The sequence below is a fragment of the Mauremys mutica genome, chromosome 5, assembly GCF_020497125.1.
Source record: "Mauremys mutica isolate MM-2020 ecotype Southern chromosome 5, ASM2049712v1, whole genome shotgun sequence".
Classification (NCBI taxonomy): domain Eukaryota; kingdom Metazoa; phylum Chordata; order Testudines; family Geoemydidae; genus Mauremys; species Mauremys mutica.
This window is the reverse complement of record NC_059076.1, coordinates 43,202,388-43,220,385: the sequence shown is the minus strand read 5'-3', so window position 1 is coordinate 43,220,385 and position 17,998 is coordinate 43,202,388. Positions and strand designations below refer to the sequence as shown.

The 17,998-nt window shown below is 37.2% G+C and overlaps 1 protein-coding gene across 2 annotated transcripts in view; it reads right to left on the bottom strand.

Moving 5' to 3' along the window:
- Positions 1-17,998, bottom strand: part of METTL14 (methyltransferase 14, N6-adenosine-methyltransferase subunit) — a 35,700-nt gene that overhangs the window by 4,655 nt on the left and 13,047 nt on the right. For both annotated transcript variants that reach the window (XM_045019797.1, XM_045019798.1), the window contains exons 6-10: positions 12,051-12,141; positions 10,084-10,225; positions 7,420-7,512; positions 5,778-5,894; positions 2,275-2,485 (exon numbers count right to left, since the gene is read on the bottom strand). In XM_045019797.1, coding sequence (XP_044875732.1) covers positions 2,275-2,485; positions 5,778-5,894; positions 7,420-7,512; positions 10,084-10,225; positions 12,051-12,141 — 654 coding nt within the window. The remainder of the gene's footprint in view (positions 1-2,274; positions 2,486-5,777; positions 5,895-7,419; positions 7,513-10,083; positions 10,226-12,050; positions 12,142-17,998) is intronic.

Below are 17,998 nucleotides of genomic sequence, written 5' to 3'. Positions count from 1 at the left end.
CGAGAACACCATCTAGAGAACAGTGGAAGGTTGACTAGATATAACAGAAGCTGGTTAGTTATATATGTAACATGTTACTGAAGAAGCCAGACTACACTTTTGGAGTGTAATGTTTGCAGTTATTGTATCATTCCACAAAAGGGAAGGGAAGGATTTGTTCAGCATTTATAGGGAAGCGTTATGGACTAATTTTGTTTTTATAATATGAGCAAGCCTTAGAGCTCTTACAAATCACAAGGCATAACATGTCTGCGTAGTGTAATGCACTTCCCTAGTTTAGTCAAAATTAGTTACTCCCATTTACTGCAACACATTGTTTTAATAAGAAAGCTACTTAAAGAGACCATAGCAATTGAGATTGTAGCTTTGGAAGTTCCCTCGCAAATATGCATTTTTCTTTTTAATAAATGTGTTACTACCCTGAACATGTTGTTTAATATCCAAAGCTCAGACTAATGGGATACATAATCTTAGCAGTGACTAACCAGGGGATGACATTCAGTGAGAGTAACGGCCGGAGTCAACTGATTTTAACTATCTTAAGAATGATTTTTTAAAACCAAATAAAGTTAGATTGCCAAAATCCACTTCGTATTAGGCCCCATAAGGTTAAAATAGCATCTACTAGTATTGCAAAGCTTGGTAACAAGTGTACATGAGAATGAATTCTATTCTAAGTCAATATGTTTTTCCCAGTGAAACTGCATTTCATACAGGAAAGCGATGAAGGGAAGGGCCCATGACAGAAGAAATGTGCAACACTTTAGACTGAAAGTAACCTCAGAAGGTCTGATGCATGCACTGGTAATTTCTAGACTAGGCACACAGTAGATGTTGTCGTTTTAGACTTGGAGCCAATACAGGGACATGTCAAATTGCTGGCAATGCCATTCAAGCTCACATGGCTATTCAAGGTAAAATAGTTTTCAGGAAAGAAGCCACACATAGGTCATGATTCTGACAAGGTGTAAAAGGCCATCATAGCAGTCAAAGTATTTTATCTGACTTTACCTCAGTAATAATGAGGAAGAAAATTTAGAGCTGACGAGGACGTCTGATGTATGATAAAAGAAAGGCATTTCTCTCCCTCTAAAAGCAATAGCTGCCACAGACTTTCCAGATTCGGCTGCTTTTTAGCGATTGCTTGGTTGGTGATGTGGGAGGAAATCTGTTCTTAATTTACTTGAAATCTATCACCTGATCTGGGACACATCTGTCTAAAAAGCTCTTTAGGATATTCACACCGATTAGAATTTATAACCATCAGTGAGTGTTATTTTCTGCCTTGCACATAATAAAGACATTCACTTTCCAAAGCTGCTATGGAGTCTGCTCTATTTCTTTTTTAAATGAAGTCCGACAACAGAGGAACGACATATCAAAATGGCTTTAAAACGGTATAACATGTTTTGGTTTCCCAACTGAGAGCCTGAACAGTTTGAGCACAGACGCATTATACTAAACAGTTAGTACAAAAAAGGCTTGTAAACCTGGAGTTATGACATTTTGTTCATTTTTAAAAGTAGACAAATATCTGTACATTTATAAAAGACAACTTACTAGTAAGCAGTGCTAAGCTGGATTCTTGGTCTGTCGCTGTACCCCTCACTGGTAGCCACATGAGCAGCAGCAGAAGTTATAACCCTAGAAACAGAATAACCTCCATACACCACTCCAGCAAGGGAGGGGAAGGTACATCCCTCTGTTTGTGTGTATACTGTTCCATCTATAGACACCCCAATCTGCTTGCAAGTGCCTCTCCTATTCTGATCAGTAGGAGCGGGGGGGGGAGGGGAAGGGGGCACAATAGCCCACGACTAATACTAGGGCACAATTCCTATGCTTCTTCACTGCTGGCAGAGTTCCCCAAACATGGCAAGTGGTGGAATTATCCCTCCACCCCCACTCCACAATCACCAGAGTGGAAGTCTTGTTTGCAAGGTGGAAGTCTTCTGCCCAATGGATCCTATGCCCTCCTGCTGGATGAGCTCCATGTTGGAATCACCACCAAGAAATTTACTGTTGGCCACATGGCTTCTTTCAGTCAGATAAGGATTACTGAAATCCCTTTTATTGGACTCTTTAAGGTTAATATGAAGTCTGTGACTACTACAGACCTCGGCAATATAAATGTACATTTGACACAAAATAGAATTTAGTCTATGTTTTCTCTCCGAACTCATGAAATTTCATCTTATATGGAAGTTATGAAGGGAAGGGACAATTAGATTAAGTGAACTTTCACCTATTTCATAAAATAAATAGAACATCTACCTGGTCGGATTGTACTATCCCTTCCAAAAAGATGAAGGCGTCTTCTTCCAAGGCAGAAGTGTTCAATGATGTGAAAAATCTCTACAGGTTTTTCTATGTTGCCAATCTCAGGCTCTTCTGTGATAATTAAGTCAATATCAACGTTAGCATGGATGAAGTCACCATCTGTACTGCGGCGGACTGTTCCTTTAATACCCATAAGGCAGTGTTCCTAGAAAGAACAAAAAAATTACGGAAGGTGTGTTATCCTGAAAGATTCTAAAGCCCATTAACAAACTACATATGTACAATGCAATCATCTCTGGATTTTGAGAACTGACTAGTGCACAGCACAATAAAGTGTAGAAAATGTTCTAGCAAAAGCCGCATGCCAAACTCCTATCTTTATGATAACTATATAGGACTGACCCAATATGAACTGTTTTTAAGGTCTTATCCAAAAGAATGGAACAAACAGCAAAGGTACCAAAAACCCTTCTAAAACAATGAGAAAAGAGATCCTAATTTGAAGAGTTTCTGATTGTGGTCCATTTTCTGAAAGTCACACACTGCTGCAAATCAAATTATTCAGGGTCTGAAATGGAATTTATTACGGATTCTAAAACTGTTTCAGATTACTAATAAAGGGGCAGACTCATGAAGAGGTCTAAGGTGGAAAAGAGTCCTTATCAGATTATTTCCTGAATCCATTAGAGTGCAAGCTGGTGCTACAAGCAGTACGCAGTCAGACAGCTCAATATTTTTTCTCATTCATTTTATTATGCACTGACACAAACATTAAATTAAATCATGATGTTAAGGTAACTTGTGAAAAGAAGTTTCCAAAATTTTGCTCCTTTATGGCCATGAAAGAATCAATCAATAGAAATGAGAGAGTAACAGCCAGTCCTTTACAAATTTCTTTTCACAGTATGCCTTTTACAAAGCTGGTCTCCATCCACCAATTCCTTCCCGACAGCCACCATAGTATAATAAAAAATAAAGCCAGTGAAAAGTGATCAGTGCAGTTTGAATCAAAGAACAGTATGCTTGAATTAAATGAAACAAGCACTATGTTTCTTTTCCTTCTATAACATAATAGGAAGTGACCAACAGAGGATCTACAAATGGGGAACCTCCTGATTGGATATGAGAGGAAATGAGGGCTGTGAATATTAAATGTCAGAGTTCTGTTTCTATGAGTACTACATTCCAATGAGCAATTTTCCTCAGATCATAAAACACTGATTTACTAAGCATCACCAGATGGTTCTCAAAAATTGCAGACAGTGTATAATCATTTCCAGATTTTTGGCTAGGGGGTTAGAGACCAACTGCGAAAAAGTAAAGAAAAAAGTGATCTATCCAACATACTGAGCTTACTGACAGCACGCGAGTTTTAGGTTTCATCATTTCACAGAAAAATATTCAAGTAGAATAGGATGGAGCACAGAAAATCCCTAGGCAAATCACCCATCATGCCAAGACTGACAAACTGGTGGTTACCAGCTTATCAGTGAAAAACAATCTTTCTAACATAGGGAATATGGTTTATAAATGCCTCAGGTTTACATTACATTTAAGTGATACAACCTCCATTGAGAGACTAACTTCTTAAGGTTTGACACTTAATACTGTATAGAAATATTATCAGTGAATATTCCCTTCACATTTGATAGAATAGGAACTTGGCCATCTGACAGATCAGAATAAAAATGGCTCTAATTTCCCACATATTCTTGTTATACAACCAATTCTGACACCAACTTGATACCAAATTCATGTATACACAACATTACACAGGCAAATTCTCAGTTACCAGCATCAACAACCTAACTACATGACAAAACTACATGAACCTTATCTCCAAACTCCAATGTACATAAAACCCTTATTTATTCATGAAATTTTTTTAAAAACATCTGGCCTTTAACCACCATACACAATAAATAATACACACCCACACCTACGCATATTTACATTAGAAAAGCATATAAAGAACTGGTCCAAATCCCATTTAAGTCAAAGAAATAGAAGTTGGATCACAGCTAAAATAGTAACAATCATTGAGTTTCTGCTTAACGGTCTAAGCATATCAATTTGGTGATCAGGTTAGTGAAATTTTAAATTGTTATAAGCCAGGAATTGAGACACAGCTCCCTATAAGCACTAAAACAAATCTGTTCCGATTACTGTGTTAAATGAAATATCCTAAAACAGTCCCTAAAGACTGTGGCCTATTTATGATTACCACTACAACTCTCACATAATATGTTAAGCTTTCTAACCTACAACCTACTCTTACTACAATACTCATTCAAATATGCATCAAGTATATATTTAATTTGAACCAAAGTTTATCATGCATGCATATGCAGTGAAAAGACACTTCCTTTTAGGACATTGGGAGATAGCTGTTATACAGCTGTAGTCCTTAAGGTAATGTTCTTTAAAAAAAGTAGAAGAGCATGCCTATGTATGTTTTTCAACAGCATTTTTACTGTCAAAATTAGATTAGTAATGTGCGATTACAGTGCCCATGTCAATTTATAATGTTAATAAAGATTTTTAAATAAATACTCAAGTTCTATAGTCAAACTAAGTACTTTAATCCAAAGCTGTTCTTCCCAAAAAACCTGTTGCCATTCTGATTTGGAAGGAAGTTTGTTTCTAAGCAACTGGTGTGCTTCAGAATTAAATAAATCAATTTCTATACAGAACTAATCTAAATCCCAGCCCAATTTCCATCTGTCATTTGGCAAGTAAGGAGGGGAAACACTGATGAAGCCAGCATTTGCTCATGCAACATGCATCATTTACATTTCAATAGTGGTTTTTAAAATCTGACAACCTAAAAGTCAAAAACAATCAACTCTACCAACAGGTAGCCACAATGAAAACAATACCAAATTGTATCCAGCTTTCATCATCTCCCTGCAGGCTGACAGAATGGGAAAGCAACTCTATGAATCCTCTTTCCTGTCTATCTGCATTTCAATGAGACTTGAATGAATAAGAACATTCAGAAGATCATAAAAGAACTTCATAAAAGCAACATTAGATGTGAATGATGACTGTATATTTAATCAAATTGAGTAAAGAATCTAGAATTAGTGAAAAATTACCCATTCTGTGAAAACCAATCTCTGCAAGAAAGCAAAAGAAAACTAAAATCCTAGCACCTATTTTTCTGAAACCACAGAGGCCACCAATTGCAATGGAGCATCTGGTGTTTGTTTAGATCAGTGGGTCTCAAACTTTTTTTTTTTTTTTTAAACTGGTGACCCCTTTCACACAGAACGCCTCTTGAGTGCGACCCCCCCAATAAATTAAACACACTTTTAAAGATAATTAACACCAATATAAATGCTGGAGGCAAGCGGGGTTTGGGGTGGAGGTTGACATCTCACGACCTCCTCTCCATGTAATAATCTCATGATCCCGAGGGGACCCGACCCCCAGTTTGAGAACCCCTGGTTTAGATCAATTGAGGAGGGAAGAGAAAAATTCAGCCAGAACTGTACCTTTGTTCTTTGGAAAACTGCTTTAGGGTCCAGAGTCTTGGTCTTTCCAGGATTGTTTTTATTGGTTTTAATCCAACAAATATCTTCACATCGTCTGTAACCCCACTTGCGTAGACACTAAAATATTTCAAACAAGAACAGTCACAAAGATAAAAGATGCTTGTATTATATCAAATACTGGAACAATGTATTTAAGAATTAAGATTGACTTTGTAAGATGTAATAGGTTTGTCTTCTGTGCTTGTTTGAAGGAGGGGTCAATCATCAATATATGAAACCCTTATCTCCACACCTTTATTTTAACCATGTTCTGAAATCAAGTTTCCAAGCATAGTTTGCATTCACACTATCTGGCTGTGTCTACATCACCCTTTTCTGGAAGTCTCACATCATCTCATTCTGTTTGGTGCAGCTCCTCTGGAGTACTAGTGTAGCTGGATACTGGCCTTTTTACCTCTGTGACAATGATTTTGCTCAGAGCAGGTCTAAACGATTTAGTGGTGAAAATACAGGCAGCTGCTTTAGTCCCATCTACAGCAATGCTCCCATTGTTGCTACCACTGGTATGGCTGCATTGGTAGTTCAACACTGGGAGACTGCACAAAAACAAATGTGAACACGCACACGTTTACAAGTGTTATAATAGCTCTCTTTAAAAACTGTTACAAACCTGCTTTCGAGGGAGGAATTAGTGGAGCTTAGTGCCCGGTGTCTGCTAGCACAGACTAAGAAAAACCCTCTACTCAAACTGTGCTGGCTATTTATCACATTTGAAAACTACTTAACTAACACGATTTTGCTTCAATGTGACCAGAAGCAAGTATGCAGCAAAAGTTATTCAGTGAGCCTGTATCAAAAGATACAAAATAAAATGTACCATATAGAAAGAAATGAATGTCCACATATTGCCCTTCATTTGAATACAGAACATTTCAATGGCATTAACCTCCCCCCCCGGTCAGTACAATTAACAAACATAGCTACTCTGTTCAGCTAAATAAGCTACAGTGTAAGAGAAATGAAAGATTTTAAAGCTCAAAAATGTTTCTACAGGAACAGGATAAATGATATGACACAATAAATAAGAGTATGCCTGAATGTAGGGTAATTATATATATATATAAATTACTGCATAACAATAAAACAGTCATGCTCTAACTTTATACAGCTCACTAAAAACATCATTAAGAGCCTAACTCAACCTGTTTTAAAAAATAAGATGTCTAACATGTAAATGTTTATTGTAGTTGTAATATGACGATACTGGTGCCATCCTGAAAACATTCACTGAAAAGCACACATTCTGCTGGATTTGTTTGGATTTCTGTACAATGATATAATCACCTAGAATAAGGCATCCTACTCCCACAGCAGCCATGTACAAACTAGAGATAAAACAGTAATGTAGCTCTTTGGAGACCACAGATGTATTCATCCTCAGATATTTTCAGCTACCCATAAAGAAAATAAGTGTCTAAAGGATTAATGCTGGATTAATTTCCCCTCTGTATTGCTCACAGTAACAAAAAGCCCTTCAGCATTAAAAATTTAGGAGTCTATGCACAGAAAAGAGACATCATAGCCTTCTTCAGTAAATGTTTATTTTGTCTCAGCCTAGGTTTAGTTTAAAATATTTTCTTACCACTCTGCCAAGATCCAGACCCTCCCCTGAGCCACACCACAGAAAGACAAAAGACCGTGAGGCTGCAATCTCTTCGATTTCCAGTTTCATAATCTACAAAAACAGAATGGAACAATGTTAAAGGCTTTCTGAATTAAGATTCTGTTTAATATATGTGGTATGGTCACAGATTATACCAGGAACAACAAATGTATGTTTAACATTGCCTCGGCAACCTTAAGAACACATATTTCTGGTGTTTATCTAGACCCTCATTCTCTTCACTGGTGCCACTTCAAATACACTTGCTGGAGAATGGATTTTAAATTATTTTACCAGTGCCCAGTCAGTGCCATCCCATTCCCACATGTTCTGCTACTCTTCACACTAACCTGGGCCTTATATGGCAATCCGAACATTTTAGAACTATGGCCCCCAGTTAAAACCCAGAAATACTCTGCTTCACTTCTCTAAAACTGGTCACAAGACCTAGCCAATACATAGTCATTTATATGAGAGGCATTCCTTTCATTTCCCGGTTTAAAAAGAGAGTGTCAAGATTGAGGCTCAAAAACAAGAGTAACATTTAGAGTGAAACAACTTCAGATGTAATGACTATCAGATGCATGCAGGTTGAAGGGATTCATCTGTAACTTGCTAATACATCAAACTAAGTCTCATTTACTGCAATGGCAAAAAATAATAATGCAACAGGAACTACTGCAAGATAAAATAGTGAAACTTGTAACAAGTTGCTCTCCTTGTACACTTTGTTTTTTCCTCTAGATTATTTGATGTGTTATGTTTCCCAACTGCTTCACTTTTTTCTTGCTGAATCCTAATATGGAGGTCTATCACCAAGGATATGGAATAACTGTTTCAACCCCATTCATCAGGATGCAAGTTTGCGTTACCAGTTGCTTCTCTGTTGTTTTTGCCTTTCACGTGTGCCGATTGAACATCTCCACGTGCAGACTGGTCTGTGGCTCTATGTCTGAACAGAAGCCATAGCTGTGCTCTTAAGTCAGAGATGGCCATGAGTGTGTAAAATTAAATGACAAGACACTGGGGTAACAGAACTAAGCCCTAAGACCCCATCTGTTTTCCGCGGGAAGTTAACATATAGGATAACTGAGGGGAAAAATATGTAGTTCAGAGCTAATTGAGTTTAGAACAAGGTGATTTTCTTCTTCAATATGTTGGTGATGTGATTTCTTTGTCATGAACTTTGAGTGGAGGGCATTTTAAAAGTGTATTTTATGTCTAATTTTCCTAGTGCTAACATAGGCAGAGTGCATACATTTAAATAAAATAAATACTACAATAAACATGACCTGTAAAAGGAAAAAAATGGATTTACATAATTTTTTGCTTCTTTATGATATATAAAGTCTGGAAAGTTTTATCAAGGAGCTTCCTTCTTTGTTTTTTACATTAGAAACTCTGTTCTTGTCTATCTTGGAAAAGTCTATGGTGACTTGACATTTAGTAAAAATGACATAAGAGAAACTCAACAATTAAGGGGAAGAATTTTTAATCAGACTTTTCAAAATTATGGCAGGCTTTGGTTGCTTTTTGTTAATACCTACTTAACTCCAATACATAATGAACACTTGGGAGAAAGGATGTCTGTTAAAGATTCAATTATTGCACCTCTTCAATTAAGGAGCAAGTGATCCTAATACACATATGAGACCTCCCCAGGAAGTCCTCCAGCAAAACCAGGAAAGACAAGATTGGCTATTCCTAAGATTTCTAAGGTTAAAAAACAAGCAGCAACAAGAAGTTTCTGGAAGAATTGACTAAAGATTACAAGAATGTCTTTTCTGGCACAGCAGTTGCGCCAACTACATTATCTCCATTCTTCTGATAACTGCTCAAGACACCTCGATCTCCCCCTCTCTTTTAACAGAGATGGCATAATGATGAGCGTATTGCAAAGTGCTAGTTGGGCACACATGGAAGGACACTCCAGAAAGTCATGGTAGTTGGTACAATCCCCCCGCCCCCCCCCGCCCCCCAAAATAAAACTATAGTGAGCAAGATAGTGAGATCCAGAACCTTCATTAGTATTTAGTAGCATAGTCTCCTTTCTGATGTTGATCCTTTGCAAAGGAGCAGCACATCAGCATAGCTAACACAGACAGACCCCAGTCTAGGACCCCCAGGACCTCTGGAGCTTAGTGCATGAGCATCTACCGCTTAGGTTGGATATTAGGAAAAACTTTTTCACTAGGAGGGTGGTGAAGCACTGGAATGGGTTACCTAGGGAAGGTGGTGGAATCTCCTTCCTTAGAGGTTTTTAAGGTCAGGCTTGACAAAGCCCTGGCTGGGATGATTTAGTTGGGAATTGGTTCTGCTTTGAGCAGGGGGTTGGACTAGATGATCTCCTGAGGTCCCTTCCAACCCCGATATTCTATGATTCTAATGAAGGGTTTTTTTCAAGATGGGCAAAAAAGGGCATAAGCCTAGTTTTCAAGAAACACTTTGAGAGTCACCTTTAACAATTTAAGTGTGTACATACATACATATATTCACACACACACACACACCCCTTAGTTTTTACAACACCTCACTTTTCTCAAACAAATCCTATGTAAAAATGCTGTACACCCAAATCTACACTTCAATCTATTTTATAAGGCATTTACAAAGACTTTTTGCATAGTAAGAAAAAAAGCTTACATCATCCCAAGTCCAGCACTTTTCATTGGCTGTGATGCCAGTCTCTCTGTAGTATTCTTCCAAAGGAGGTTCCAGAAGAATCACATCAAATTTGGACTTTAGTTCTCTAGTGTCAAAGGCCTCCAAGTCTGCTTGTAAATACCTATTTAAAGAGATAATAAAACTATGACAAATTGCTTGGAGAAGGTAGAACTGCAGTTCCCAAATTCTCAAAGAGCGCTTGCTGGGAATCAGTGAAAAGATGTCTCTTCTCTTGGTTTCCAGCTACAATGCATTAAACACATGTAAAAATACATCAGAGTTACCTTGAACATAAGCAAGTGCTGTAGTGACTACATGGATGTTGTGGAATAACGAACAGGAGAGGAGAAGGTCCCCAAATATGGTCTACACCATTACACTATGAAAATCCAATACAACCAAACTAATGACACTTTCAAAGAGAAGTCCTTTTAAGACACAGCAAGAGGGATTGAGGGAGAGCGAACAGGAAAGAGGGCTGGACAACTGTCCACACATGATCTGGTACAGCATCAAGGTACAAATCATTTACATGGAATGTTTTTGAAAAATATTTTCATTTAGGAAAGAAAAACCAGTTGCTGCTCAGCTACGATTGATTTTGGGGGGGGGGGGGGAATAGTACATATAAAGTGACAAATGGCAGTGCTAAAATATATAGTTTCTATCTGCACTATATGAATTCTATATATATATGGAGGCCAATTACATTCTACATATTGGGAATGCAGTTTTAAAACACTATTCGAAATTTTGCTTTTAGCAAGCTATTTCTGGGACTCAAATGTGCAGATTTAATACTTGTCCCGATTTAATACTTATCCCATTTCCTGTTCATATATAGCCTATCCCCCTCACCAGTTGCTAATTACTGTTCTATCTCTGTGAAAAAATAAATCTACAATATTATGAGAGTCTTGCTAGGTTTGATTTATGGAATAATATCCCTCCTGGCCATATCTACGAAGTTTTAGTTGATCTATTTAGGGAATGCCAGTTGGATTTTACCCATCTTTGCATTAGTGAGACAAAGAGTGATGGCAAGCAAAATGCTACCATAATCTTAGAACACCACGATTGTTTTATTCGTTATAAGCCAACAATTAACGTTAACACGTGTACCGTCTTCATTAGGTTTCAGGGTTAACACCCACTGAGGTAAAAGGCGGTAGTTCATATTTCTCGGTTTTGGAACCAACTGATTTCAATCAAGCTAATTGGATAAATAAGGAGTACCGAAAATTACTCTTTCTGGATACAGATTAAAGCCAGTACAATACTGTATCGGTCCACATTCATGAGGTTCAAGCATATGGGTAGAAAAATAGCATATTTTAAAATACAACTGAAATTCTGCAGGAACTGGGAGAAAAAGAAATTTAACATGGCAAGCCACCTCAAGCCAGTCTCTTGCTTCTCTTATTGTAAAGTGGAGCTGTATACCCTGGATACCAATGTGGTAGCTACTATGCACATGTGAAAAAGATACTTATTGTGAGAACAGCATTTTCACAATATTTTGGCCACAGAATATTAAATAAAATGTCAAGTTTTCTTTTAAAAAGGTTTTCTTGTGGTTTGAAATGACATTGTTCTAGGTCAAGCATTTTCATACATATTTCTCCTTTTTGTCTGCCAGATGTATGTTTACATCCCAATGAGGCTGAAAGCAGTCTACAAAAGAAAAAAAATCAGGCTACATGAACCATCATGCTCTGATAAGAAAATTTAACTTATATACAGACATCAATTAAACACTAAATTAAATTATCCAAAATAAAATGGTTGCATTCTATTTAGGATTCAGATTTAATTTAGATTCACAAACCAGAAATAGAAAGTGTAAATCTTAAACAGGTGCTGAAAGATAAAAAGATTTGTGGAGCAGACAGCTAACATTAAGAGAGTCTGAAGAGCAGAAACCAGTTTCTAACAAAAACACTTACATGGGGGGAGTGTTAGATTTAGATATTAATTCGTCCTTTAGTCTGATGAGCTCTCTAAGTTTGGGATATTCTTCAAACCTGTCTGCTAAGCCTGAGGAAAATAAGAAAATGTGTTAATTTTCAATCTGTTCTGTGAGAATGAAACCTGTACAGACAGCCAGAAGACAAACCCAAAAAGTATTCTGAAGTAGAGTCAGATATTTTAGTAACTCACCATATTTCAAAAAAAAAAAAAAAAAAAAAAAAACACCCCGCAACCACCACCCTCTTCCACACAATCAACAACCCGTTCAGGTTACCCCAGTACTTCATAAAAGCCTGCTATCCTCATTCAATCACCTATCCCCAAAGTTACTGAATATTCCCATGCACTGAACTTCTCTACAATAATACAGTGTAGAAATATTATGAATAACATCTTGTCCAAAAGTCTCCAAATTTTTCTAGAAGCCCATGATTCACTTTTGCTCAAATTAATTTGGGCAAAAGACATACAGTGGAGAGTTGTTTTATGTTTTTTTCTGTAATTTTAGTTTAAGTTTATTAAGTATACTAAAGCAGGGTGGACACAAACATTCTGTGGTAACAAATATATATTACTGTCTCCAGAACAACTGTTTGACCTTTAAAGACCACTTTTAATAGGAAACTGACTGTGGCTGGTCCCTTAGGCAGTTACTTAAGCCAGATTTAATTGTAACACTATCAGATGTGCATACACAAAAGTTTCATAGAAGTTTTCATTTCTTAATTACTTAGACAATTTAAAAAACCTATATCAGAAAGGCATAATTTTGACTCTGGTATGTGTAAGACAGATATCCTGTTATGCTCTTAGCATTTAAACATTGGCTGTGAGCACTGCTCCCTATGATCCCCCTCCAACCAAAAAAAAAGTTAAATGGAAATATTTTTGTAAATCCTAGTAGTACCCTAAATATAAGAAAAAAAGATCCTGATGTAGTTCCCTCCCCCAAAGGAATATTAGCTCAACTTTATGAGTGACCTGCAAAGCTCTTCTTTTTTTAATTTGTCCACTGTGTCAGTTTATGAGATTTGGAAACCATAAAGATTTATTTTATTACTTTATTTTTTATCAAAATTCTTGTCCTGATTATTTTAATTAAGAATAGTGGCTCTGGCCCCCGCCTCCAATTTCATGGAAAAACTGGTGTCAGAGGTTCTTAAGCTCCACCACAGCTGACATTACAGCTATTTGTAGCCAATGAAATGCAAATAGTATATTTTTTTTCTCTCACACACATACTTTATTTACACATTGCATTAAAACAGTTATGTTTTTAGTTACAGCTGCTATTTTGTTGCCTCCCAGCACAATGCGTGTGGGAGGTGGAAAAGCCAAAAACTCAGACAGTAGTAACTCAAACCAGCGGAAGGCAAAGGGTATTTCCAAAAGATGATTTTCAAGGATGAATAAGAGACTATTTAAAAATTTAAAAGTGATGGGGACTAAAACAAAAATTAAAAAAATCAGGAGATAAAGCTGATCTTGCAATAGAAGGAATCAATGGAAATGAACCAATGCTGCTGAGGCACCCTGTAACTTTCAACAGAGATATATCAAAAAGTTACTGTCAGGGATGCATCTAAAATACAGTTTGGGTCTAGATACACGTTTAATATTCAGTTAGTAACTATGATCAGCTAACAGTGCATCACACCTATCAGCTGCCTTGTATGGCACACAACTGTCTTCTTGTAACTGGTTTAACATATTTGTTTCAGAAACAACAGGACACCACAATCACATCCATGTAACCTGTTTGGCCAGTCCACCTTCCTCCCAGCTCCGCAAGCAGTAGGACACCCCAGAATATATTGCCTCATATGCTGTTGTGTGCATATCCTCTGGGCACTCAGTTCCCAGCTAGCACCATGAATACCTGCCTCATATGCTGTTGTGTGCATATCCTCTGGGCACTCAATTCCCAGCTAGCACTATGAATACCTGCCTAGAGTTGATTAGGAGGATTGTCCAATGGTTAGCGCAGAGGCCAAGGAACTGAGAGAACCAGGTTCAAAATATAATCCTTTTAAAAAATAAATCTGTTTAAAGTGAAATCTGAATTTAATACAAATGATCAAATTATCATGCGTCTGACGAAGTGGGTATTCACCCACGAAAGCTTATACTCCAATACGTCTGTTAGTCTATAAGGTGCCACAGGCCTCTCTGTTGCTTTTTACAGTTATAGACTAACACAGCTACCCCTCTGATACTTGATCAAATTATAGTCTCTTAAAACATTAAAATAAAACACAAATATGATAAATCCATGAGCCTCTATCAAAAGCTTTGAGTCAAAGGCTGCTTTTATATATAGAAAGAACCACAGGGAAAATATCTAAGCTTTGCCAAGCTTTATAACTATGATCCATCTTAATTATCACTTAAAAAAGTTTTTTTTCCCCCCCTCCTGCTGACAATAGCTCATCTCAATTGATTAGACTCTTCCTGTTGGTATGCATACTTCCACCTTTTCATGTTCTCTGTATGTATAAATATCTCCTGTCTGTGTATTCTATGCATCCGAAGAAGTGAGCTGCAGCTCACGAAAGCTCAGGCTAAAATAAATTTGTTAGTCTTTAAGGTGCCACAAGTACTCCTGTTCTTTTTATGATCCAATAGATCATGTATTGTATTAACAGCTTTATCCTGTGGGGGGAGCCAGGGGCTATGCTACTGAGTGCAAGAGACTGGTAAAGTCATCACAGGCATTCAGACCCAGCCACTGACTCCTGGAGACACTATCATGTATCTCATCAGGATCATCCACTGAGCCCACCTGTGTTGTCTCACTGTCCTATTTTATAGCTTCTCCCAACCCGAGCTCTGACTGGTTCAGTTCTTAAATTATGAATATTTATGACTCCACCCATCATGGAAACTTACTCTCCAGCTCATGAAAAAACATTGATCTGCCCATTAACTACCAGACCTTGCTTCTGGATGGTTCTGGGCAGTTCCAGTAAATAGCATTGTTCTGTCTCCTTGCATGTGTACACAGACAAAGATACAAATAAACAGAAATCCATTAATTTCTCAACTAACTCCTTCGCTGTTGCTAAGCAAATAAAATACTGCAATGCAAAAGGCATGATGGTTACAGGAGCAGAAGTTTTGGGCTGCTGTTAGTTCTTTTATTTTTCCGGGGGGTGGGGGTGGAGGGAATTAAGTACCATGGGAAAAAGGGGCAGAGTGCGCCACCAGAAAAGAGCAACACAGGGGTCAAAGCAGAACACTATGGGGAAAAAAGGGACAATATTCCTTTAGAGAGTGCAGTCTCATGTTGATTTCAGCACCTGGAAACTGGAGGTAAAAGAACGGCCATGGCTGCAGGTCATATTTGGGAATATTTTCAAGACATTCCCTGTACCCCCGGGGAAAAAAAGGAACACATGCCAAATGCAAACAGTGGAACAAAGAGATGCAAAGCCTGATTGTCAGAATGAAATGTTATGAAAAATTGTCCTCAGACGGCAATGCCTTTGAAGATGATGATGTGGACATGTCTGAACAATCTGGATCAACTGGTTAGTAAACTTATTTTTGCACCATTCTTATGGAGAGCCTACCATGTCTCACCATACGAGTAAATAAGTTAGACTATCATAAATTTATGTTTAGAGTAGTATTCTTATTTATGAATTTCAAAATGTTTGCATTCAACATATAACTGGCATGCTAGTTTATCATGGAAGTATTTATCAATTAAATTTGTATTGTTACTGCTGGACTTCTCAAACATTTTTTTTTATTGGTTAGTATAATCAAACATCCTAGGTGAAGATTTCCTGTTTAAAATTAAAATTGTATAAGGCACTTACAAATTTTAAAATTTTTAAAAAAATATTTAAAGCTGTTTGGTACATTCCTAGAGATAAGGGTTTAAGTAGATTTAGATAATCCTTATAATTTATTATTTTCCCTCTAAAACTCTGTTTAAACAAATCAGATAATTTAAATTCTAATACAAACAGCTGCAGTAGGAAGGCTCTTCCATTTACAATTTCTTTTAAAGCAATGTACTGAGTAAAACTCTGAGTGAGGGACTTTATTTTACCATTTTGTTTCAGGATCCAGCTTAGACATAGGGCTTATGAATGTCCATCATCTCCAATACCATTAACTGCAGAGCCATCCGGCTGGTACCACCAGCAATGCTGCAACTGAACATACGTCAGGCAGTACCATACCTATATCAAAAAAGACTTTCTTCATCATCCAGTAAAATCATGGATGAGTTCATAATCAGGACTGGCACATTCCAGCAAGTCTCCATAGATGAAAAGATTGCTTGGTTAATTTATGCATCGAATTTTCCCTTTCATCTTGTTCAGAACAAACATTTAATTGACATGGTTCAATCATTACAATCTGGCTACATGCCACTCCACGAAGTAGAGGTTGCTGTAAGGTTTCTGCATACAGAGTATGAGAAGGAAACTGAACAGTGCTGAGAAAAACATTGACAGGAAATTCATTAATCTGAGTCTTGATGGGTACAAAATGATCGTGTGTGTGTGAGTGTGAGAGAGAAAACAGAAGATGGGGTTGTCTATCCTACAAAAACAACTAATACATAAAGAAATACCCATACAGCAGAACACATAAAAGTAGTAAAAGCTACAACACACTATGAACAAAAATGCAAGCGTCAGGTACATAGCTTTATCACAGACAATGCTGCAAGTCAAGAAGAAATCAAGAAGATAATGAAGGGAACCAGAAACTTATACCATATGGGCTTAGTGCTCATTTGATGCATCTTTTAGCCAAAGACTTAAGCACAACTCTAGGAATAAAGGAAAGTGTTGCTGAAATTGCAAATTCTTCCCTAACAACCACTTTGCTTCAGCTTCACATATGAGAGCAGGAGGATCCAAACTAATTGTTCCCCAAGATGTACCATGACATTCAGTGGTGACTGGTTTGAGCTATTTATTAAGAACGGGCCTATTCTAACGACAATTTATGAAGGAAGTCGTGACAAAACAGATGGAACTATCACAGTCAAAATAGTCAACAACAGACTAAAGAGAAATGTGGAAGATATGCTGAAAATACTGAAAACTTGGACAAACTGCAGAAAGATTGCTTCTGTATTGCTGATGCTGTTGACATTTAGAAAGAACTTCCAGAGTCATTGAAGAAAGACACCCAAAAACAAGCTGCAAATGTAAAAAAAGGTGGGGGTGGGGAGATGGATCACGCACTCACTCCACCTCATTTTCTTGCCAGTATTCTCAACCCAAAGTATGAGGGTAGATGCCTAGCTGCTGAAGATGCAGCTGTTAAGACATGGGCATCACCACCAACCATAATACATTTCAGGCCTAGAGGTGAACCATTCGAGCAGTACATGTTTGCTGACGCTGTTTTAAAGAAAGTCACACTATTGAACTAGCTTCAGCACCAAGAACCATAGTTTGTTTAAGTAAGTGCTAAATCAGCTTTTGACTGCAGTGACCTTTTCTGCAGGCACAGAAATAATACTTTCTTCATTCAAAGTTGAGAAATCAACTGGGAATTAAAAAGCAGGAAAACTTGTCTCTCTCTTCCAGTCTATGAATAAAAACAAAGAGAGATCGACTAGTCTTAAAAGTTTGAAGGACAGCCTAAGAAACTTAGGAAGCTGTTGTCTCATTTTCAAGAGACTTAAGCAAGGTGGAACTTTCACTTAGGCATATTTGAAAAATTTCCCAAGTTGATCTAAATAATCAGTTTAATTCACTGACTACAGTTAAACCCTCTGTTCCTTTATTAAATCGTTTAGTTATAAATGTGAAACATGTTTTCATAAGAGAAGTGTACATATCCAAAATATTAAAGGTTGTTTTAATATAAAATAAATTTTATATGCTGCTGTGTTTAATTAAATTCCAGTTACCATTCTAAGGCAGCCTGACACAAATCATGAGCAAAA